Raw genomic sequence first — 25,545 nt, 5'->3', positions numbered from 1 at the left:
TCCATGTAAATAGATTTCTCTTTTGTTGTTTGTTTATAAAGTCATGGTGTCTGGACTTATATATTTATCTAAATGAAGATGAATTCATATTTTTTTCTTTGTTCAGACTTGTTGGTATTATGTCTCTGATTGACAGAAACAATGCTTACATTCCATCAGAACCTCAATTAGTACAAGGTCAGTGCACTAGCCTTTTCTGCCTTGAAATCAACAACAGACCTTCCATAAACTGCACATTTAAGGTAGCAAGTGTAGGAAAAATGCAGTTTTTTTCGTAATGAAATGCACCACTTAATCATGGTTTTCAAGCCCAGAAATGAACCTTACATCACTAACTCTACAAATGATCACATGACACCATACATTGTATTTCTGTTTCACATAAAATATAATATAAAGTTTTCCATTGGGAGCCAAGATAATTGCAGCAATTCAGACAACTGGACAAGTTCATTCCAATATACCACCCATCCCATGAGTAGAGGTTTAATAAAAGATAAACAATTTATGCCACATACTTTATTACAATCGCAGAAGCAGATACAGAGGATAATATTATAAACGTATTTCTTGTAATAGATATTTCACAAAGAGTTGACCAAAGAATGAGAATCTACCTAAATCTTTTTCTTTCCATGAACTCTCATACTTCCTTTCTAATACTCCTCTGTCGACTCAATCTTTCCTTCTTAACATAATTTACTCCTTCTTTCCATTATTCTATTAATCCACTCAATAGTAACTGTATATTTTGTTTTGCTGTGTAGCAAATGAGAGTATATTTTTACAGTAGTAAACAGAAAGAAAAGTATTTGAATTAATTCATGTTAAAAGAAGAACAACCAACTTTTTGATAATTCTGTCCAAGCTGGATATACGAAATCATTAACTCTGATTTTTTTTAAATAAGTAAATGTAATGATTATTTATATTTGAATAGCAATAAACTTGTTGTAAGAAAGTATCCTTTAAATTAATGTAAGCTAAATAGCTATCACTGAGTAAATGACTCACTAAAAACATTAACAATTCAAATCAATATCATATTCCAAATTAAAACAATCATTAAAATGCAGATTTAATGGCATTTTTATTCTATTTCATCATTTTCCAGTTTTATCTCAACAGTATTAAAGAGGTTGCAGTTTTTATAAAGACAGTCACTAGAATACAAAGGGGATCATAGTTCTGAATGTTGTTACAACAAAAAAACTAGGTTTATAAAAGCAGAACTCTTTAAAGTACAACACAATCAAAAATTAGCACATTTCTACAGCTAATTGCTTTGGTTTGGCAAAATTCTAATACAACACTTTTCCACCTATTGTTCTCAAGTATGATACCAAATAGTCTGTACTAGAAAAAAATGAAATACTCAGAACCAGGAACAATGCTGGAAATAGGTACATACACATGGTTACTCTATTTATAGCTCTATAATAATGACATATTGTAATCAAATAATTACTTAATAATGTTGAAGTGACCTTGTAAAAAGTGACACAGAATTTTGTTTTTGTAACAATGTAAACAAAAGCATTTTAATAAATTGAAACAGTAATTATTCTTAAATGTTTCTATTTCCAGATAATTCCAATGTCTAAAACTTTTTTTTTTAAAACCAACCATTTTACTACAAGTCATTGTTTGAAAGTCTTTGTAACCAGAACCTTTTTTAAAAAGTTATTATTTTTTTACCTTATACCCAGTTGATGTAAAATCATACTAGGCTTATTGCATATTTTTTGAAAACTTTTATTATTCTAATATTTAATGCTATAAGTCTACAACAACCAAATAAACAAACACCTAAGCAATGTTCTATGAATAATCAGCAATAGTTTCAAATTTGTGGCATTACATATAAAACATTGTCCATAATCATGGCAGGGAACTGAACAAATCAGTCATAAAGGCTGAAGAATCAGGTATTTCATCCAGCAAACCTGGAATCAAATTAAAGTTTTCATTCATTGACATGTAATAATACTTATTAAAAACCATCATTTTTCATGTAATTGCCTATTAAATCATCATTATTTTTTTAATAATTTACAATTTATATGGCTTGTTACATGATATTCATTGATAATTTTCATACAAGCTACTAAATCTTTAAATATCAATATATTTTTTGCAACATTGTCATAAGTGATTTAAAGTAGTAAAATAAAGATAAATGTTATGGAATTTCAAAAATAGTTGAAAATTGAATTGTTTTCAGTTGATTTTATTACAGATGAAAAGTTAGAACCTAGGCCTGGATGTAAAAAAATCTCAAATTGGTATTTTCCTCACATTTTTAGTATATACTCAACCCTTCAATATCAAATGATTTGATTGGTTGAAATTTGGATTGAGGAAGGATTTGGATTAAAAAATCTTTGAGATTCAATATGAAACCCAATTTTATTTTTACTTTCGTTGATACCTTGGTTGTCATAATTTTTTAATAGGGTTTTCACATAACCTTCCATATAAGTTTATCATACCTATGACATCCATGATCTCTGCAACAGATTCACAAGGCAATAACTCATCCTCATACCCACGCAAAACTTTATCACACGCCTCAATCAATGGTTTGTCATTATTCCTGATGTAATCAGCCAGGGTACTGCTCCAGCTTCCATCAGGGGCTACCGTCACTTTCTATTAAAAAGAGAACAGAATTATGAAATTCTAAAAAATCTTCCACCTAATTAAGACCTTGCTCTATAAAATAATGAAACCTGTCTAAACTGAGCCCTGTTTAAACTTAAGAATCATTTTGGTTTAGAAAGTTACACCAAGGTTCAAAATACATTTAAACTGATACAAAAGAACTTTAAAAAAGTGTCGGGACAGATTTCAGATTTTCAGTGTTAGTTTAAGACAGATTTTACTGCAATGAGGTGCTGCCAACATACAACGTACTAATTTTTGCTATTCACAGCGGACAGAAAACAATGAAAAATAATGCTGACCTCATTGCTTTTTAATGCAATATAGTGCTAATTATTTTTTTGAAATCTTGAAAATTGATACCCACATATATGTTACAGAAGATATGGAAGGGTAAATTTAATATTTTTAATGTAATAGACAGTTGGGCAAAGTATTTTATCTTATAAAATCTTTATGGGGAAATTTGTCTAGAAAAATTACTTGTTCATAATGTTTTAGAATTTATTGTGAAGGCCCTAGCCATTACTGGTATGAAAAACTTTAGCTGTAAGTCAAAAGATAATGCATACTTTAATAACATACAGTAGACACTCAAGTTGGACAGGATGTTTTCAATATTAATTACAAAATGTGCTTCACTGATTTTTAAATGTTCATAATTTTTTCTAAATGCATAAACTATTTTTAGGTAAATATTTGATATTTCTTAATGCCACTCTTTGATTGGCATACTTAAATACATAGTCTACCCTACAACACAGCCAGCTACATAGAACTCATCTCAGGTCTCCTCACCTTAATAGGCAGGTAAGTATAAAACTGAAGCACCTAATGACTTAAAAATTACATAAGAATACATTATTTTCAGTTGCTGACTCATTCTGATTTTTGTAGGTCATATATCTTTGACAGTACATGCAATCTGAAAGACTGTGGTAGAAGTCTACTGACAGATAAAAAAATGCCATGTTAAAGGTATGCTTTTAAATTGAGTTAGAAACAGGCATATACACACTAAAGCTGACAAACTTTGGTGACAAACGAAAGAATGTTGATCTGCAAATCCCACTAGTTATACTGTGGAGATTATCTCTAATCTGCCATGGCACATACACACAGTGAAAAATATTTATCTGCCCAAATATTTTGATAAATCTGACAGAGTAACATCTTTACTATTTGTTTAAGGAAAATGTCCGATTCCGTCACTCGACAGGTCTTATTTAGAAATCTTCGACTTACACCAGATTTTGTTGACAAACGAAGATCCCCACGTAATCTCCGCAGTGCTGGTAAGAAAACCGAGGAATTATGTTAATGTCCTACACCTGTGTTTCTGTAGATAAGATGGAATGGGCTGAGGCAAACAAACAAGACCCATATACACCTTCAGATCACGGTAAAGATTACAGGAATTATCAAAGTGTGAATCTTAACAATCTGAACAAATACTGTTTTGACAAGGTTTACAATGGGAGCATGTATGACACAAAGGCTCATGCTAAGTCTGGACTGACGAAGCAGGACCAGAGATTTACTGTTACATAACTTTTATACATCCATTCCTTGATAGTAAAGGAATCCTCACACACTGAATCAGACAAGAAAATAAAGTACTGTTTGGAAAACATCCAAAAATATGATCACATTAAATCTGTCCATAACATTGAAAGAATATAAGTGGAAAATTGAGATTTAATTGTAGTTTAACTAGAGTTTGCATGTTAAAGTACTTTGGACATCTTTTTTAGTCAAATTATTGATTAACTAAAATTACCTTGCACACAGTTTGGAGCAATATACATGTTTAAGAAGATTTTCATAGTGACACAAGCAAATGATTGTATAAAAAATCATCAACAGAGGAAGAAGAAAACATCCTTAATAAATTTCCCAAAATGTTTTTATAGTGATATTAGCAGTCAGTATACTGAAAAAATAATTTCCCAATTTTTGTATGAATAAAGTCCTATAACTCAAAAACAAAAGATAACCAAAAGGGAGTTCACATCAATAGAAAGAAAAAATTCACTTAAGTTTTATAAAAATTAAAGATAGATTTTTTTTTGCTGTTGTGCAGAATGTGAATAATAGATGGACACTACAATACATAGACAGGCATATAAAAATTAATAAAAAGAAAAAATCAAGCTGTAAAATATACTTATTCAAGTTATTGAGGGGGGATGTGACAAATACTGGAAGGGATTCACTGAATTTTCTATAGTTATCAAGCTTGAAAATGCTAGGAAAACCCAAACCAATATCATTATATACACAATGTCAAAAGCTCTTTAATATGCAGATTTTGTCTTGAACTACAATTCCACTGCATAAGTAAAACTTGTAACTTTAACTTCAATCATATTATTAGTCACTATATCAAAATTTGCTTTCAAGTGTAAATTACATGTAGATTTAATGAGGCTAAGGCAACAAATCTTGTGAGAAACTTTAATGCGGTTGACAGAAACGGGATTTTGCAGGTGTTCAGCATTTCACTAAAATCAATGGACATTTTACTTTCAAAAGACATTTTTTCCACAAAATTTTGATGAATCATGAGACACAAAGTTATGACACAGTGTCAAACTTTTAAATTTTGAAATTGCATAACAAATTGAAAAAAAAAGTTTTTAAAAATCTCTTTTAAAATCCTTGTTTCAACAGAGATAATTATAAAATAATCCACACCAAGCACTTACTTCTATTATTTTCCATTTAAGGATGACACTTATAAAGAGGTTAATGTAAAAAAAAAAAAACATCGCAAGGATGATTTCAAATTTATTCACAATGGAATTCTTTTCATGAATTAAGAATAATTCATTGTCATTTTGTGGTATACGGAGATAAAAAACTCATTCATGAAGGGTTTTACTTCTTTTAAGTAGGTGGTGCATAATTACAATACCTGCCGTTCTAACACTTAAGGAAATCTTTTATATATGCAAGAATGTAGGTAGACAAGTAGCTATGATGGTTTTTACACTTAATTCTTGTATAGGGTTTATTTTGAAATTCTAATTTATGAAATTTACAAATCTTTCTGCATGTTTTGACCTTATAATTCACATTAATGATCAATTACCATTCATTTGAACAGCCAATCAAAACCAAATTTAACCTAATAAAATTTCATGAATGATCAATATACTTCACCAAAAAAATCTACATTTGAAATTATACATATTAAAGTATTGCAAAAACAGTTTTTTATTTCAGTAAACTTAAAAAAGAACTGTAAGTACTTTTCTACCATTCAATTAGACCTAAAAGGATTTTATATCAAAAAGATACTTTTTTCTGTATTAAATACTCATTTTAGCCTAATGTGTCTTTGATATAGAAAGAAAACTTTGGTAATCATTAGTTCCTAACTGTTACACAACAAAAAGAGAAAAAATACATCAGTATTTCAGAAAAATCAGCTTAAATGTAAACAAGTAAAAATTATGAACAAAATACAAGAATATGAAAAATGAATACTTTATTAACTATAAATAAATTACATTATTATTCTTTTTTTTTCCCTCTTCCTCTTAACATTTATCTGAACACTGTTCACATGGTCGAATTGCTGGACGCTTTTGATATGAAAAATTGATCGAATTTACAAGCTGTCAAAAGTTTAAGCATGTACAATTTCAATAATAGTGTGAGGTCCTACTTGTGTGCATTTTATGTAACTTGAAACATAATAAATTGCATTAACATTTTACAAAATGCCACTTGCAGGGCAATTCGATTACAGTAACTCTTTTCTGGAAAATTCTCTGTCAAACAAGACAACAAAGTCAAAATAAGATTGTGACAGTTTTGGACCAATTACCTGATAAGATGAAGACTATTAAAATCCCCTTCCTCCAAAGAACCCCTTCCCCTTGTCAGCTTTTGTCACCTACTGGATTAACAAATATCAATGAATCTTAGATACACAAATTTTCTTTTCACACTTTGTACAAAGACAAAAATAGATAAATAGGATAATGAAACAATTTATTCAAAAGATTCAACAAAAAGAGATGAATTTCTGTCAGTGTCAAAAAATTGATGTGAATAAATCATTTTCAATGTTTTCACAAAACAGATGCATTGTGATGATAAGAATAAGGTTTGAAATCCTGCCCTATATTGTATTAGATTAAATATTACATGATATTAGATTTGACACCGTAAAACTGTTTTAATCAAGGAAAAAATTGTGAATCAAACTTTGGGTTTTCTACTGTTCGAGTTATCTCAAGGAAAAATCATAACTGTTTGAAAATGTCTGGCAATAAACAAAGACCTTCAATGAAGTTTCCCATTAATGTAACAGTCGGTAGCTGGCACCTCAACCAAGTGATATCTATATTAGTTCTGATCCATTAAAAAAAAAAAAAAAAAAAAAACCAACTAGATAGTAATTTTTTTCACAGAATACCTAATAGTTTGTAGATTCATGCTATATACTTATTTGATTATTAAAGTTATATTCATACAGTATGTATTAAATTTTTTATCTGTGGGACATCAAAGAGGAAACGGTTTGTCATTCACCTATATTTAATTAGGAGTTCTTGTATGGGAATTTTAGATCTATATTACAGTCAGAGATGAAGGCATGTTTTTAAAAACAAACCATCTGTAGATTTTGGATATAAATTGGGTATTCTGAACTCATTACCCAAATCTCTATCATTTATATTAAATTTAATGCATTATATCTGCCCTAATAATCTTGAACTTTGTAGTACTCCACATTTTATGTATGCTGCTTACTATTCAGAGTCACAAACCAATTTTAATAGAATTTTTATTTTTTAATAATAAATAAAATTAAAGAAAATGTAAAAAAGGTTAACAACTCAAGAAAATAAGGATGAAAAGTGCAGAAATGTTCATCCTTTTTGATAACTTTACCAAAAAAGAACAAACAAAACTAAAAACAAAAACAAAAAACTGTTTGTACATCTATTTAAATGGTAAATTCTGGTCTACCCACAGAGGAATCTTGAACAAAGAAAGATAACCATAGTCATACAAGGAAGATTAGGAAATATATATACTATCATGCCTAAAATGGGGGCCTTGTATTCACTTATGATTGCCTATAGGTATCAGTCTTGTATTACATATTCCTGAGCGGGTGTACATCAAAACATGGAGGCTAAAAATATACTGCACTTCCTTTTTGCTTTTTCCTGTTTTTGTTTCTTGGCAAATGGCTATAATTTTTCATCAAAAGTACAGGGTAAATATCAAGCTATGATACAATAAACTTGTTTTCGAGGAAAAACAGTATTTTCATGAAAAATAATGCTTCAGAAAAGGGGTCTATTTTATGAACTCAAAATAAAAGTGAAAGTAGAATAAGTCTATTTTTAGTTTGACCTGTCCTGGTGTACCAAACTTTGTGCCTTTTTTTCTAAAATGGACCTAAAAATTATTTTGGACATTAATTGAAAAACATGGTTAAAAGTTAGATTGAAACTCCTTGTGTATTTTTAAAAAATCATGAAAATTTAAGGTATACTATAGAAGCCTATGGGGCAAAGAATACAAGACTGAGACCTATAATACACACAGGATACATAATATACTGACCCATGGCCTATGATACACGCAGTACAAGCACATAACATACATATGAATCATGATGCATACAATAAAAAAATTACTTGATTGTGATGCATCATTTGAGTAAAGATTTTAATTAATACTGTAAATTTAGATATTATCATAGGATTTATCATTATATATTTTTTTCTTTTTTTCAAAAATATTTATCATTCTACATCTAGCCAATGAACATAAATGAATAATTTCCAGTACTCACAACATGAAACATGTGTTTAAAATCCTATACCCTCAGGTCATACCATAAATGGTACAAATTACAATTAACACATTGCATCACTTTTATTTTTTCATGGCAGTTGCAGGAAAAGTAAATACACTTATATGCAAGGTGGATGAAGGGGATAAAAAAGAATTAAGCCAAAACATGAAAAAAAAAACCAAAAAAACAAAAAAACAAAACAAAGAATTGCTTGATATTGGAAATTGATATGGCACACACCCTCACGATTGGCATGGTGGACACTAAACTGGGAAATTAAAAGATTCAATATGCATGAATTAAAGTTGTTATTTACACATTTGATTTTTACATGTGTCATAATAATTCCTAGTACTTAATTAACTATATCATTCCCAGAATGCACTTGCTAACACTGTAAAAACCAAAACTTACTTTGAACAGTTTTTCATACAGTAGATCCACAATTCCATAAAACACAAGACATGGCTTGTAAACATTGTATTCTAAAACTGTCTTGTTTGACAAACTGAAAAGAAAAAAGAAAATTCAAACTTCTTTTCTACTTTAAGACGACCACTATATAGACTTTAATTACCCTGACATGCAAATATCATTTATCATTAATTAACTACTAAGAAATTAATTACTACCTGTATATTATCTAAGGCCATGCACAGTTAATTCATTGGTTCTTGGGCCCTCCTTCATTCTTGTGGCCTATATTTTATTATTTTATTACCAAATCAATAAAATAAAAAACACACTCCCTCATTTTTTTATTAGGTTTGGTACAATTTATAAAAAATATGTCTGATTCTGAAGATATAAAAAGTATAACTACACTTTCTCAGGAGTAATGTCTTGCCACCAAGTGTCATTAGTTGCCTGATTCCAGCTGAGGCACTAAATCACTACAAGCACATTTCCTGAGAGGTGATTTCCAAGTGTCACTAATTCAGTAAATGGTGTACAAATTTTACCTGAAAAAATCTTTCCAAGTGTTGACAAATGTAAAATGTTCATTGAATATTGATATTATCCACAAAGTTGTTGACAAATGTAAAATGTTCATTGAATATTGATATTATCCACAAAGTTCTTGGTAAAAAAAATGAGAAAAAAAATATGGCTTTTAGAAAAGTTCTACAGGACCAACATATTTTCTTACCTAGTAGTACCAGCTGCTGACAGATGTCTGGTCTGGGCCAGGACCAATAGTCTTTGTATTAGATCTTTCCTTAATTCCTTCCACTTACTATATGGATGTATGTGTAGTGCCATCACAGTCCAGTATAATGCTCCTTCAGTCTGTTTAATACAAACAATACTTCAGAGATTCAAGTTTATACAGTCATTTGTAAAATTTTATAAGTTTTCTAATTCTACATTCTTTGGAATGTATCCAAATAAATATTCACATTTCCAGACCAATTCATCTTACTATGATGACAATCTATTTTCGCTATACTTCATTAAGATGATCAGAAGAATCCTAAAATTAGTGTGAATCAAACGCTGATAATATGGAGAGATTCATAATTTGTAGAGGGCAATTTAGTCAAATTACATAAAAATTGAGCAGAATCTATAAAGGTTAACACCTCTGCATTCTAGTCTTTTTTCATAAGATTTTATTCCTCTTTCCTGATGCAATGTGATGTTCTTGGATTAAGAGATATAATTCAAGAAATTATTAATTATTTCAGTTTAGCAACTTTTAACCTACCTCATAACAATTTTCGATCCATTTCTCTTTAGGCAAGGCTATAAAATTACTGAAATTCTTCTCTTCTCTACTCACTGATCTTGTTCTGAAAAAGAATATTTGAAGTATAATACCTTTGTGTAAGACAATCTTCAGAAGATGCACCTTGATAATGATAATGATAGTTCTTAAATCCTTAAAAAATCTGGAAGTTAAATTAACAGACTGTTCTAAGCCAACCTCAGCTTATGACTTTCATTTCTAAGGGATTAAATTATGAAGTATTATATCCTACATTTCAACAACCTCAACAATCTGGTAACAATGTTTTGAAAATTAAAACATTTCTTTAAATTACAGGGGAGACAACTCATAACTTACGTGTTGATGACATAGAGTGCCATATGTATCATGGCAGGAAGGACATGCATGTTACTCTGTCTTCCTCCTCCGCCACTATCTTCACTGAAAGATTTTTCCTGGGAGAATTTGAGAATCAGGTGTTTGACATCATGTATGTTGTAAGGGTAGCTAGGATCACGAATACCAGTGCAGTCCTGTATATAGGTGTTGTGTCTGCAAAAATAATATTTACCAATACAGAAACAGTAACAATTAACAATGTCAAAGCATTATGCAGTTCAATTTACAATATTTTTTTTTATCAGAAAAAATTATTAAAAATTCTAACATAATCAGATTTTCTAGCTCTGTAGAATGAATGTAGCCTTTTGTAATAACCTTAGCTTAATTATAAGTGACTTTTTTGCTTGATCATGCACTGCTGAATGTGACTCCGATTCCCCAGGCCATCAAAAGGGGCAGTAGTCTATTTACTCACCTGGCTAGACAAGTGGCAAATGCTGACTCTTGAACTTGAGGTCCCCAGAGGGGTAACAGTCCATTACACTTTGTGTTAGCATTCTGTAGTGCTGCTGACTCCCACTCCTCTCTACCACGAGCATGCCTGTAACAACAAGTTTACAATTATTCCATTCCTTCTTTGATTCTACCACAAGCATGCCCAAAACAATAAGTTTATAATTATTTTTTTGTCTTTTTTTTTTTATTTATTTATTAATATTTACCAATGATCAACTGAATGTTTTTTCTGTATTTTATTCAGGTGTGTTTTAATTTAAATCACAAATATAATTTAGTTCTAGTACTAGATGGATACCATGTGATTCCTGCCAATGAAATGAGGAAGACAGTCTACTTTCAGAATGTTATCTCCTTCCTATAGAAAACATACCCAATGATAAAGTAAAGTTGCTAGACAAAAGACTGAAATCGATTTAGGATTTGTAATAACATAATTAAGCTAACTTTCTTTAAATATAGTTATTCATTTTCTTCTATTTTAATATTTGTCTAATTTCATAGGGTCCATTTAGTTTAAAATTTACTACATCCTTTTCCATACCCAGTACTTAAATTGCACTCAGCATAAGTGTAATGGCATTTCAAATAGACCAAAATTAATGTCTGTTTCCTGCTACCCTACCTACCTTATTTTTGTGTCTACCCCAACCATTTTATGGCCAGTTTGGCTCAAGCAAATCTAGCTTGTTTGATTAACTCAATGTACAATGTTTCTTGAAAAATAAAAAAATTTCCTTACCTATCTATCCTATTTTTTTCTTGCTGGTAGCAGGAAATAAAAGAATTATTTTTTTGGCCTTAGCAATACAAATTTTATTTATCGGTATTACCTGACTGCTGCAGTGTGACAGTCAACATGGATAACATTGAAGTGGGATACAGTGGAATATCCTACTGCTTTACGTGGCTTGTTCTCGTAATCATCAAGGTTAACTCTCTTTGTAAAAGTATAGATAGCCAATACCTGCATTAGACATACATACACATACATATATGTGTAATATCTGAGACAAAATAAATCAAAATATTACATGTGTATTATGGATTTATTCTATAGTATGTTTAGACAGGCAAGTTAAAATTTTTTCAGCATTTTATAAAATCACATATAATACAGGAAATAATTTCAAAAGGTAAATCTAATGTAAAAAAGAGGCTCCCATGAGCCTGAATCGCTCACCTGGTAATAATTTTTTGCCTTTAAAGGGCAATAAATTTAACAAGTCACAACGTTTTGACTCAAGAAGACTTTGCCAGGACTTATAATAAGGATCATTTCAGCCAATACAGTTTCCAAGATATTAGCTAAAGACTGTAAAAAAAACCCGTCATTTTTCACTTCAAGGGCAATAACTCTTACAAGGAGTCCCCAGACAACTTTGATCCCTAGAGACTTTTGTAGGCCTTATACTAAAGATTTTGGCTACACCTAATGGTTTTGGAGATATATGAGAAAAACTTCTTACTGACCCCTTTGTTCTATTTTTAGTAACAGAGCCCATGTTTTTTCAGGGAAGTTCTATGAAAAATTTCCTAAGGAACATTCACACTAAATTTGGTTCCAACTGGTCTGGTAGTGTCAAAAATGAAGAATTTTGAAAGAAATAACAATAATTCAAGCAAAAGAATGTTGAAAAAGAGCAATAACTCCAACATGGCTTAACAGATTAAAATGAAAATGTTAATGCAGATAGATCTCATGATGCTGATCACTTTAATTCCATATCAGAATTTGGCTAAACATAAAGTTTTTGGAGATATATATGAAAAACTACTGTCTGACCCCTATGTTTGTTTTTAGTGCTGGCATCCATGTTTTTTAACAGATCATAAATTCCCACATCATTTCTTTGCAGGATACCCCAAGAAACATTCATTCCAAGTTTAGTTCCAATTGGTCAAGTAGTGTCTAAGGGGTAGAATTTAGAAAAATTGTTAACGACAATGGAGACGACAGACACCAAGTGACAGCAATAGCTAATATATGGCCTTCGACCAGGTGACTTTATAATAACCCAAAAAATAAAGGTGACTTTAGTGGGGCAAATGAAAGACAAAACAGAAGAGCCCATTAGATGATATTGTTTATATCTAATTTTTACCTTTTGCGGTTGGCATCTATATCCCTCTCTACAAATACAGCAAGTCAACCCAGTCTCTTCTTTAATGTCATCCATCTGTTTCAGCACTGAACTCTTCACAGTCACTTGGCCCTTCTCATTTGTCTGAAATCATACAGATACTGATGTCACAAAACATTTAATTCATTTTTATAACCAATTTATCATAATCTTTAAGTTGCCTAGCTAGCTAAATTCTCTTGATGTTGATATTTTACTATAAAATGATGATAACTGTATCAATCCAACTATAATATTTCCCCAAAAAGGTTGCAATGTCTACATTTTACAAAAGCAAACAAAAACAATGATTATTCAATGAAAGCTAAACAAACTAAAAAATATAAAAATACTAATCTAAAACAAATTGGATTCTAGATTTTGATAGATGTACTACAGGAGTTCATCATGCAAAAGGACTTGGATGTATGGCTGATGAATTCTGATTAAATAGATTTAAAACTCATAGTACCTTCATTCCTAAGGCTCCAAGTTGTTTTTCTCTTTTAGCCATAGCTCTCTTTTTCTTTTCAGCTTTCGTTTGCTGTCTGAACTCTTCAATCTAAAAAATATTCAATAATTTATCAACATGGTTAATATATATAAAATTATGAATATTTTACTTTCTTTTGAAAAATTAACAGAAAAAAATTATTTTGATTTCATTGTAATTGAAACAAGTAAAGCCCACAATAGACATTTTTAATGAACTCACCTTTTCTGCAACTTTGTCATTTCCAGACAATGCTTCCAGTAAATTTTCAGCCTGGGTACCTATATGTTGATCAGAGGAGGCTTGTTCTAGTTTGTGTAATACTGTTATTAATTCTGATCCTACAAGCAACTGTAAAAAAAGACCAAAATAAAACAAAATAAAATAAAATAAGAAGTCTTTAAAACAGAGAGTAAAGACCTCTAATTACATAAGACGTGTGTAGTCTGGGCAGTCAATAAAGAAGTCTCCAAAATCATTTAAACATAGCACTGCCCCAATGTCTTAATCTTTTAACAGTAATAAGAATAGGGGAGGGTCATGTGCCATTAAGAACATTCTATCTAAAAATGTCCTTTTAGATCACATGTTCTTTTCAAAGAATGTTAAAGAATGGCCCATTGAAATTCTGACGATCATAAAAATTCTCAAAATTCTAATCTAAATAACTGTTTTACAGCTAGTTGGAATTGACCAGTTCCAATTTCAATACAAATTTAGGCAGGCTAGCCGAGTAATTTAAATAGCTCTCTAGGGAAAAATCTGCCCTACATTATACCAATGTGCCATATTTAACTACCACAGAACACCTGTGAGATCTTTTGGACCCTGTCTTTTAATTTTGAATTGCTGTCAATTATGATGACCTTAACCTTCAAATTTGCTGTCTACCATCAAAATTGACAGCGATTCAAACTTAAAAGACAGTGACCAAAAGATCACACAGGTGTTCTGTGGTAGTTAAATAAGGAATAATGAAGAGCAGATTTTTCCCTAGAGAGCTATATAAATTACTCACTAGCCTATCTAATTTCAAGTCTAGTCATATCTTTTTGTAACTGTATTACACTTAACTATGTAACTGCTTGTGTGAAGGTAGTTTATTGAAGTTTTGAAAAATCTTTTGTTCTAAATCAAGATCAGGTACCTCCAATATGTTCATTATTACTACTTTGTCAATAGTGTATTTCAATATCTCACATACTGCCATTACTCAAAGGTTATTATAATACCTCATCTTATGCTTTGAAATTACCGTAAATATTGTGAATGTTTAATAATCTTAGAGAATCCTTTGAAGAAATCAGATGCTCTGATAAAATTAAAAAATGAATACATGAACTATAAATTTTGGAATAAAAATTGAAACCCACAAAAAAGTACCTTTACAGTATGTTAATGTGTTCCCAACACCAGCTGTAACTGTTTTGTCCATTAACATTTTATTGAAAGTTTGTGAAAAATGAATAATAACTATGACTTTTTAAACAATTTTATTTATGAATCCACAAGAAATTTAATAATATTTACTGTCAAAATTACAGAACTTTAATGAGCGTGCTCACATACCCCACGCATCCCCATGCTGGATACTCAAGTAAATTTGTTTGTAAAAGAAATACATATAGAAGGACCACGATAAAAAGAGGAATAAGAATGTTTTTTAGGCTTTAGACCTTTATCTTCTATTACTCAGAATGGTAGTTTCAAACACCAGACTGTGATTTCTTTGAGTTTTAGTTAATCCAAAATTACATCTTATGACCTCGAAAACAACGATCAAGGTGTTTGTTAAGTTTGGCTTTTTAAAATAGGTCAAATTTAGTTGAAATGCACTATGGAAAAATGATAGAAAAAAATTTCCAGCCCTTTTTCTCTATGCAAACATTAACAATTTAGTAAAAATCATCAGAGCAAAACGAAAGTTATACTTGACCCTGTAACTTATCATGGTGAACTTATATACCAAAAATTATGTCAATATCTACAAGCGTTTAGAAAAAAAGTCTGGAAAACTATTATTTCTGTAAATTTTGCTAAGTTCAAGGCCCGTAATTTCGGTAAAAATCATCAGAGCAGAACGAAAGTTAAACTTGACCTGTAACTTTTCATGGTAAACTTAAATACCACAAATCATGTCAAATTCTGCAAGCGTTTAGAAAGAAAGTCAAGAAAACTGAAGATGGACTGACAGATGGACTGACAGACGGGTCAAAAACATTATACCATTCGCAACTTCGTTGCATGGGGCATATTAAGTTCTAAATCACCACAGATAACTCTGTCAGAATACAATGAGAATGTTAATAACATGTTTACACAATGAAATTACTTACATCAAAATTTTAAACAAAACCCTATATGGTATCAAAAGGGCAAATTACCACAACTCAAATCCTTACAGCTGGTGTTCTCAACAGAAACTGTGACAAAGTTCACACAAATAAATATGACACATCAACCAACTGACCTGTGTAGGAGTATGTCCAGCACATAGTCCAGTTAGAAGCCTCAGTATGTAGCTCAGAGAGGGTTTCTCCAGAAAGTCTTTCCAGTTATGAACATCAGTTCTGAAATACAAAACCATAACTTTCATAAATAATTAATTGCAAATACTACTTTAAAACCTTTAATACTGTATTATTCTAGTGGCAATAAACACTTTTGGAAAGCTTTTTTTCCCATGCAATAATCTTCCTGACATTTCAAAAGATCACAATTAAATAAGTTTCTTATTGCAATTACAAGTATTAAAGCCATATAATATTTCAAGAAATGGAAAAAAAATAGCTATTATCTAAACTTGGAGATCTGCATTTACTTAACTGACTTTGTTAGCATTAGATTACAACTTACGGTAATAGTGTTTTGATGACAGGAGAGTTCTGAAGGATATAGTCTATACACATCTTAACTATACCATTGTCTAAGATCAGATCTTTCAATCTGTTACCATTCTCATTGTTCTAAAACAAAAAGCAATTATACAACTTATTAACACTCCAAATTCTAAAGCTTTACTGCCATTTCACAGTTTTAAAGTTAAGTTATGAAAGGGCCCTGACTGGCTGAGTGATTCAAAATGGGTAATTTTCTAATGTGATAGGAATTTTTAAGAAATTCAAGTTTTAAATGGGGGCATTTACAGCAGGTCTCATTGTTGTCATCTAGTAATAAATATGTTAACATAGTTAAAAGGAAAAAAAAGATTGATACAACAGTAACAAGCCTATCCCTCTCCTATAAATGCAAAAACATTGTACCAAAACAATATGTAAAAACCTACACAGAATTTTTTCTATTCATAGTATAATGTGCAGATGGACAGCTGTAAAATCATAATACGTCCATCAAAAGATAAGGGCCTGCAAAAAGTGGACTTAAGCTGTGTACATACCTCTATCCCTGCAGCAATCACACAGAAACAATCTACATGTACAGTCTCATCTTGTGAGTGCTCAAGGTCAAACCTATAAACACGAAGATAAAACAAAAGTGTCATGTGATAGGTCTGAGGTAATAAGTGCCTAAAATGACAAATAAATGTAATCTTCAATCTTAACTGGACCAATGAAAAAAGAATGAGTTGCTTATGTCATGTTAATAATACATAAAGGAAAAAAGCTACAGTTAATTGAAAACACAGCTTCTGATTGCAATACAAATCTAAGTAGAAATCTGCCAACTTTATACAAATGTGTGCTACTTAATCACTACACAACATACGTGTAATCTTTCAAGTTTAATCTGCCGACTTTATACAAATGTGTGCTACTTAATCACTACACAACATACATGTAATCTTTCAAGTTTGAACAGCAGTTAATGACGATGACCTTAACATCTAGATTTTACTATGTATAACCTATTCACCAGTGTTTTATGGAAGCTGTACCAGTCCATGAAAGTTCAGGGCACGTTTCTACTAAGAGAGCTATTTAAATTACTAATTAGCCTATATTCATTTACAGTTGTTTCACTTTACTATAAATCATACTTCTATTTTCTTTTAGGAATATGAGTATTGCCTTTATTACAATCATGCAACATACTTGGGAAAGTCTAGATAAGGTTTGAAATGGTTGACTAATGCTAGCATCTTTTCTTCATCTCCGAATGCCATGAATGGGATTAATCTCATCAAAGCCTGTAGTACACTACTGTTAGATCTCACAAAAGGACTATTAATTCTGTCCAATAGTAACATCAGCTGACTCTTATCACCACACATCTTAGAAAACTCCTAATAATACAAAATTTATATATGTTAAAACAATAAGCTACAGTCGATTTAAATGCAATCCTATGAATTTTGAAGCTTAATTGTAAGAAGTCTAGCAACAGATGAAAGGAAAGTTGACAATACGGAATGAAAAGTCATCATATTGGTATTAAAATTTGGTCAAAAGTTAAAGAATGTGTTTAACCTAAGTATTACTTACTCTAAACTTTTCAGAGGGTTGATTACTAGCCTCCAGTAAGATAACTTCCATGATCTGTAGAACTTGTTCTGTTATTGTCTGCCCTTTAGTAGCACTGGTACCACTCTCTTGCTCTGCCCACAAGGCCTACAGGCAAAAAAAGGTATTAACATTATATCATTACATGACATTCTGTATATAAAGTATTAATCTAATATTATGGCCTTTAAGTACAAGAAGTTCATAAGATGATATAAATCAATGATGTAAAAAAGTCACGGCTTGATAATTTCCCAAAATAACTGCTTTGGTTTTATAAATTTCAACATACATTAACGTCCCTGCTAGCTGTCAATAGAAGGGTGCTCCACCCATGTTTAGATGATCCCTTGATCTTTTAGAAGAAAATGGATGTTAACTTTTGTCGTAAGTCAACAATGGATCCATAATTCTCAGTTTAAACCAATAGTTACATACACAAGTACAAACATTGACATCACCAAATATATACAGTAGTCCATCTCTGAAACGGCTCCCCTGGTCAATTGCCACCAGTCTTTTGCGACCACATTTCAATTGCATTTATGACCTATAGTGCAAATGGACCCCTTATAAATGGCCACCCCTATGAAGCGACCAGCGGCCACAGAATATTTTCAATAAATAGTAACGTAAACGTGGGGTTTGGTTAGTGGTATTCAATTGCTCGGAAGCCGTTACGTCAGTAGTACGAAATTGTAAACCTGTCAAGTGTGGTCACCCAGGTGTGAAATTAGACTACTGAATCAGTCATAATTACGAATGTTAATTGATAATAAAAAACATGACAAGGTATTCAAATTACAAACAAGATGTGTTACCTTTTAATCTGGTTGCGATTAACCATTTAGGTCACACTTTTAATTGATTTTAGTTAGCGCCATGTGTGAATGTGTTATGACTTACCGAAAGTGGGCATAAATTTGCATATTATGAACCGATAACTCTGAAATGCTTGATCTTATACTGTTTTACATGTCATGTCTTTAATAGTTTGTTTACATATTTCAACGATTTTAAGTTGTGTATTCCGATTTGCTTAAAGCCCTGACAGATGATTTAATATAACACTGTCAATATGATAGCAGCAGTGATCAATTATCTTCTTCAATTGATTGCCAGTACATTTTATAAAGATTACCACCAAATTAAGAATGAATGTAATCAACCCATTATACAACGTAAGCTCAGGTGGGGAAATTTCAAGGGCCTACAAAACAAATGTCTTGCATATATACCAGTAAGTTGAAATAGAAAATAAAGTTGGGCTGAAGACTTGCTGAAAAAATAATAGAATTTTCTTGTTGTGTACTAGTACATAAATGATATACAGTTTTATTTCATATTTGTTGTGTATTTTTCCAAGAAAAATGGCAATTAACTATGGAATATCTTTTTGTTAATTTAACAAAAAAAATTCAATAATTAATTGCCATTTTTCTTGAAAAAAAACATAACAAATATGAAATAAAACTGTATATCATTTATGTACTAGTACACAACAATATACACTATACAAGTGTACAAGTAACAGAAGCAAAAAAACTTATACAATAAAATGCAGAAATTGACCAAACCTCTTATGAGAGGCCATCTCTTTAATGTGGCCTGTTTTAGATTGCAGTATGGGTGACCACATAAGAGAGGGACTACTGTACTAAGTGTTGAGTATACCTTTTCAATTCTGGTAAAACATGTCCAAAATAAATTCAGACACTAAATAAAAAAAATGTCTACTTCTTACCAAGTTAAGAGCCCCTAACATGACAGTCAGAGTATTCATTTCAGGTTTGAGTAACTCCAGTCTGTTGGCTTTCACATTCACAGCATAACTAAACAGCTTCAACAATACAGACATTAACTGCTTTCCTAACACCAGGTCTTTCACTGAAGCCAATCTGAAAAAAAAAAGAGGGAAGGGATCAAATATATACAATTTATATACTAAATTTCAATTGAAGTAATTGATAGTTCTAATTGCATATAGAGTCATATTTCTAATGATTTCCTAGTCTATAGTACTTTTGTGGCGTAGTAATTTTTGCTTATTCAGCAGTCAAACAATAATGAAAAAAAGACTACCTCAGTATCCAAGAAACTGATTTTTAAGCTATAAAACACTAATCTCTTTTCAAAAGAGCAAAATATAAATATATGTACTATGTATACTTTACCATAATTCATCAGAAAGAATGCAAATTGTTTTATTTATAGTTTCCATGCAGTATGACATAAACATCTCATGCACATGTACTTATAGTGCACCTTTGATTAAAACTAAATGAAAAAATATTTCTTACCTTTCCAGCATGACTTTGAGGCTATCTCCTTCACCGAGTACATCAGAACATAACCTATCTTTCCAAAATGACTTTGAGGCCTTCTTCTTCAGTGAGAAAGAACATAACCTAACTTTCCAGCATGACTTTGAGGCCTTCTTCTTCAGTGAGAATGTAACATAACTTACCTTTCCAGCATGACTTTGAGTCTATCTCTTTCACTTAGTACATTAGAACATAACCTACCTTTCCAGCATGACTTTGAGGCCATCTCCTTCACCAAGTACACTAGCCATCTTATAAACCTCTTCCTTGTCTACATCCTCAACTACAGTATAAACATTCGAAAATAAAGAACCTTAGTGAGCACACTCACATACCCCACACGTCGCCATGTTGGATACTCAAGTAAATTTGCTTGTAAAAGAAATATATGTAGAAGGACCCCGAAGAAAAGGGGAATAAGAATGTTTTTTTCGGCTTTAGACCTTTATCTTCTATTACTAAGAATGGTAGTTTCTAACTCCAGACTGTGATTTCTTTGAGGTCTAGTTAATCCAAAGTAAATATCATCATAACAGAACAAAACGTACACTTGACCTGCAACTTATCATGATGAACTTATATATCAAAATCATGTCATAATTTGCAAGTGTTTAGAAAAAAACGGCGAAAAACGGTTATTTCTGTGAATTTAGCTAAGTTCAAGGCCCATAATTTCAGTAAAAATCATCGGAGTGGAACCAACTACAAACTTGTACGGTAACTTATCATGGTTAATTTCTATGCTAAAAATCATGTAAATATCTGCCAACGTTTAGAAAAAAAGTCCAGAAAACTATTATTTCTGTGAATTTTGTTAAGTTCAAGGCCAGTAATTTCGGTAAAAATCATCGGAGCAGAACGAAAGTTAAAATTGACCTGTAACTTATTATGGTGAACTTATTTACCAAAAATTATGTTAATACCTGCATGCGTTGCATTCGGTTTAATAAGCTTGTTTACATATTGTATTGGTTCACAATCATGACAAATATATTATCTTATCAACCTTATTTCTGGTATTGTTGGCTTTAAATAAAGGTAATAGCAAAATTGCCTAACTTATAATCATAAATTATTGTAAACTCTTCAACCAAATTTTCATCCTGGAATTATATTCCAATTTTGTCGCATAAATTACATGTATTTACTAGAAATCTTACCAGTGTTTGTATCAAGGGAGTTGACCATGTCTTCAGTGGCATCTCCCAGTAAACCTCTCATTCTATAAATAACTGGCATGGGCTCTCCCTTTAATAGTAATATGAAGTTTTGTTACATCCTAATTTATACAGATTACAAAATGATGTTTGCAAAATAGTCATTGGTTTCAGTGCTGTTTTGTTATATATCAGCCAGTTTTCAGAATGACCTGTAGCATTTAGTAGTAAAAATTACTAAAATTATATATTGTTGACTACAAGATTTGCTTATTTTATTGAATAGACTTAGCTTCAAATAAACATTCTACTGTATTGAACTATTTCCCTTTTTTTTCCATTACAACCATGAGACATATCCTGTGATACTTACTTCTCCGTGTTCAGGGGCCCAGACCTTCTTGTACACTTCTTTCACAGGTAGGTCCAAACTTATAATCTTCTTATTTACCAATAGCTGGAAAAAGTAAAGGAGTTTAGATTCTATAGTAACAAAAAGAAATCACTATTCATATAACCTTATTTTTGTCAATTTTGTATTTCCTACTTAATAAATATACTTTTTGCACTTGAAATTTAAAACTAAAAATACATTAAATTAAACTGTGTAGACCAAAAAAGCAACAACTAAAGTACATGTATGTGAAAAAAGATTTCATTACTCAACTATAACAAAAAAATATAAATAAAATTTACACGGCTCATCCAAATTAACTTTTTTTAAGTACTGGTACAGGGTATGTAAGTCTCGTCACATGACTCCATGGTTACATGAGAATGGGTCCTCGTCTACCATTCAAATGCAATAAGATTCATCATTAACAAAGCATTGAGTTCAATATTAAAAGCAAAGTAAACAATAAAATGCAGATTTGTCTTCAGATTTCAATACGTTCTACCTCGGAAATTCCAGAAGGGAAACTGAAACAATACTTACAAACTCTGTTCATTTAAATAGGTAATTAAAATATCCTAATAAAATGTCTACAAGTTATCTTGTAATGTATACCTCCATTCCATTATCATCTTCCAGAAGAGCAACCAGTTCACAATCTGTAAAGAGTATAAATCACATGCACTGTCCATTCAATTAAGACTTAACTTTTCTATACATATTATACAAATGTTGATTCGATGATCTAGAGTCCATGTTCCAAATGTTTTAAACTTTGAAAAGAGTCAAAATTCTCAATTGCATATAGTGACATGTCAAATAAAGTCTAAAGCTAATCTTGACCCTGACCTGTATCAATATTATTATGCTAAAAATAAGGATGAAAAGTTCTTCAAGAAACCAATGTATGGACAGAAGGATCAACATCTATCCACAACTTGCTGTGAGGGCAACAGTATAAAAATTGCATATGCATTATCTAAAATTAAAATTATCCATTTAAAACAAGTTCCTTGCACATAATCTTCACAAATTAATCAAATTTAACGTGAACAAAGTTAGATTTCAATACGAAGCCCTTCTGAAAATTTTAATTACTATTCTGAACAATACATACCTTCTGAAAATTTTAATTACTATTCTGAACAATACATACCTTCTGAAAATTTTAATTACTATTCTGAACAATACATACCGTGACAGATTTTGTTTACTATTCTGAACAATACATACCGTGACAGATTTTGTTTACTATTCTGAACAATATATACCTTGACAGATTTTGTTTTTGACATCCCTCATTAGGGGTCCAAGTCCAGGTTCATTACAGCTATAAGGATTGCCTAACATCCTCCCCTGTAAAAAGTCTTCTTGCTGGGGGTCTTTCTCGAGGATAAGGAGAAATTCCTCAACATCATTTTCCTCCTTCAAAACATTTTGAGAAACATATAAAAAAAATTGGGCACATTGCTTAAATACTCTTAATTGAAAAAGATGCCTGGAGAAATTTAAAAAGAAAACATTTTTTTTCTTTCTTCAAGACATGCTGATGTAATATTTAGGATTAGAATAAAGCAAATCAGATTATTTGTTTTATAGTACAAAAATAAAAACAAAAATTCACACCAATTTTCACAATGGAATTATATTTATCTGTCTGTTTTGTAATACATGTATTACAATACTTACAGGGAAAATGATGCTACAAAGTCGTTCAAATATAAAGACAGGAGATCTATAATCATCAGCAGGGTATTTCTTCACAGTCTTCACACACACCTGCATAAACTCTTTGGTCTCAGAGTCAGTACCTACAAAGGAAACAAATAATTGAGCATAATAGAATTTTATTTTTCAAAGGTCCACATATTTATGTCCATCTGAAATGCATACTGGTCATTTTATCTGATTCATATCAGAAAATACACATTCCTGCCTTTCAAAATCCATTTTAAGTAACACTGACCTTGAACCTTTACCTATTGAATTCAATTCACTATGATGTGTAGGGGTAGATCTTATCATTCATGTAAAAGCTACATGAAAATCCATTATGAACAACTAAAGTCTCTCAAAGGAACCATGATGAACAGTTAAATTGGATGCCTCATTTTAAGCATTTGTATTTGGGAAAATATTTAACTACACCAAGTAAATATCCTTAAACAAAACAAGAAAAATATGGCCTGTGATGAGAACTTATGCACATAAAACTTGCCACTAGTCAATTCTTCCAGAAGTTCCAGGAGTTTATCCTGTGTTTCATCAATCAGTTTAGTTCTCTGTACCACCAACTTTCTAAGACTTAGGTATCCATTCAGTACATATCCCACCAGCTTGTTCTTGTAGTGCTGTTTCAGTACATCCTGTTCAACAAACTGAGCTAACAACTCTGAAAAATCAACAAACCATTATAATATAGTAAGTTTTGGATATTATGGAAGAAGATCTTCTCACAGTTATTCAAATATTTAAAAATACTGGAATTAAAAATAGAACATGTTTTCAGGAGAGAAATTTATGATATTGAAACAAATCTCTACCACAACAATCAACAATCACCCAATTTCTAATTAAATCACTAATTAATGTGGTCACAAACCTTATACAGACAGACATAGAATGATTTGGTTCAAACAGCATTGATTATTATTGCCTTACCAGTGAGTGATTTCAATGCAAATCCCTGAGCTAGATCAGAACTGAGGGTGGTATCTTCTAAATGTTGTAAAATCTCTACTTCCTGAAACACAGAAATATCATACATGTAGTACTTCAAACATAAACCAAGTCAACTAAAAGTAAAATCAAAAATAGATAAAAAAAAATATATATATATAAACAAATTTTACATTTAACGTCTAGAAAAACACTATTTACCTGTGTAATAAGGTCACCCAGGTGTAACATAACACCTTTAATAGCCAGGTAATATTTCCAGTGTGCAGGTTGTATCAGTTTCTTGTACAGGTTCAGGAACTCAGAACTGCTCTCTCCACTCTTACAAATACCATCCAAACACCTAAAGCAGATTATAAATGCAGTAGAAGGATGCACCTTTATCAAGAACATTTGAAATAGGTACATATGTTCCATAGTTGGGATTTTGACTATGTAGGCAATTTAAATCAATGTCACCTCGGAATTCGTACTAATTTATACATGTATATGTGAAATGTATCACATCACTTCGTAACTTTTTCAAAGTACTTCTTCACCATTTTGAAATGTATCTATTCTTTCAAAATTCTTTTATAATCAAATTCATAGTATATTCTCAAATTTAACAATTTTGCTAAGGACATTTCACTCTTGTGCTCTGTATATTACAATCATTAGTTCTGTGGATCATGTGTGTATTCTGTGTGTGCATGGAACTGTACACTTTTCTGAAAGTGCTTAACTATCTATGATGACTAATTAAAGGACTGCCTAAATTGGAAATGTATCAAATTGGTTTAAGTATCAATCAGTAGCAAACTGCCACTGCCAATGGTACAGCTGATTCAGAGGTGCTGAAAAAAAAAACAACCA

At 31.0% G+C, this 25,545-nt stretch overlaps 1 protein-coding gene across 1 annotated transcript in view; it reads right to left on the bottom strand.

Annotated features, from left to right (window-relative positions):
• Nucleotides 1-504: 504 nt before the first annotated feature.
• LOC148611393 (E3 ubiquitin-protein ligase UBR4-like) overlaps nt 505-25,545 on the bottom strand; it is an 84,138-nt gene continuing 59,097 nt past the window's right edge. The window contains exons 90-115 of the mRNA XM_088591894.1: nt 24,892-25,033; nt 24,673-24,754; nt 24,230-24,403; nt 23,701-23,822; nt 23,283-23,436; nt 22,627-22,670; nt 21,991-22,074; nt 21,621-21,708; nt 20,662-20,743; nt 19,881-20,034; nt 18,119-18,244; nt 17,729-17,919; nt 17,074-17,146; nt 16,533-16,642; nt 16,147-16,246; nt 13,899-14,027; nt 13,656-13,745; nt 13,166-13,288; nt 11,894-12,027; nt 11,020-11,145; nt 10,560-10,754; nt 10,200-10,284; nt 9,642-9,781; nt 8,906-8,999; nt 2,493-2,652; nt 505-1,946 (exon numbers count right to left, since the gene is read on the bottom strand). Of these exons, the coding sequence (XP_088448020.1) occupies nt 1,882-1,946; nt 2,493-2,652; nt 8,906-8,999; nt 9,642-9,781; nt 10,200-10,284; nt 10,560-10,754; nt 11,020-11,145; nt 11,894-12,027; nt 13,166-13,288; nt 13,656-13,745; nt 13,899-14,027; nt 16,147-16,246; nt 16,533-16,642; nt 17,074-17,146; nt 17,729-17,919; nt 18,119-18,244; nt 19,881-20,034; nt 20,662-20,743; nt 21,621-21,708; nt 21,991-22,074; nt 22,627-22,670; nt 23,283-23,436; nt 23,701-23,822; nt 24,230-24,403; nt 24,673-24,754; nt 24,892-25,033 (3,067 nt within the window). The 3' untranslated portion in view covers nt 505-1,881. The remainder of the gene's footprint in view (nt 1,947-2,492; nt 2,653-8,905; nt 9,000-9,641; nt 9,782-10,199; nt 10,285-10,559; nt 10,755-11,019; nt 11,146-11,893; nt 12,028-13,165; nt 13,289-13,655; nt 13,746-13,898; nt 14,028-16,146; nt 16,247-16,532; nt 16,643-17,073; nt 17,147-17,728; nt 17,920-18,118; nt 18,245-19,880; nt 20,035-20,661; nt 20,744-21,620; nt 21,709-21,990; nt 22,075-22,626; nt 22,671-23,282; nt 23,437-23,700; nt 23,823-24,229; nt 24,404-24,672; nt 24,755-24,891; nt 25,034-25,545) is intronic.

The sequence above is a fragment of the Perna viridis genome, chromosome 7 (assembly GCF_037379345.1).
Source record: "Perna viridis isolate PV_CMFRI_1.1 ecotype Kerala chromosome 7, ASM3737934v1, whole genome shotgun sequence".
In the NCBI taxonomy this organism is placed as follows: Eukaryota; Metazoa; Mollusca; class Bivalvia; order Mytilida; family Mytilidae; genus Perna; species Perna viridis.
Note: the sequence above shows the minus strand (reverse complement) of the source record. Positions and strands in the feature narration are given on the sequence as shown.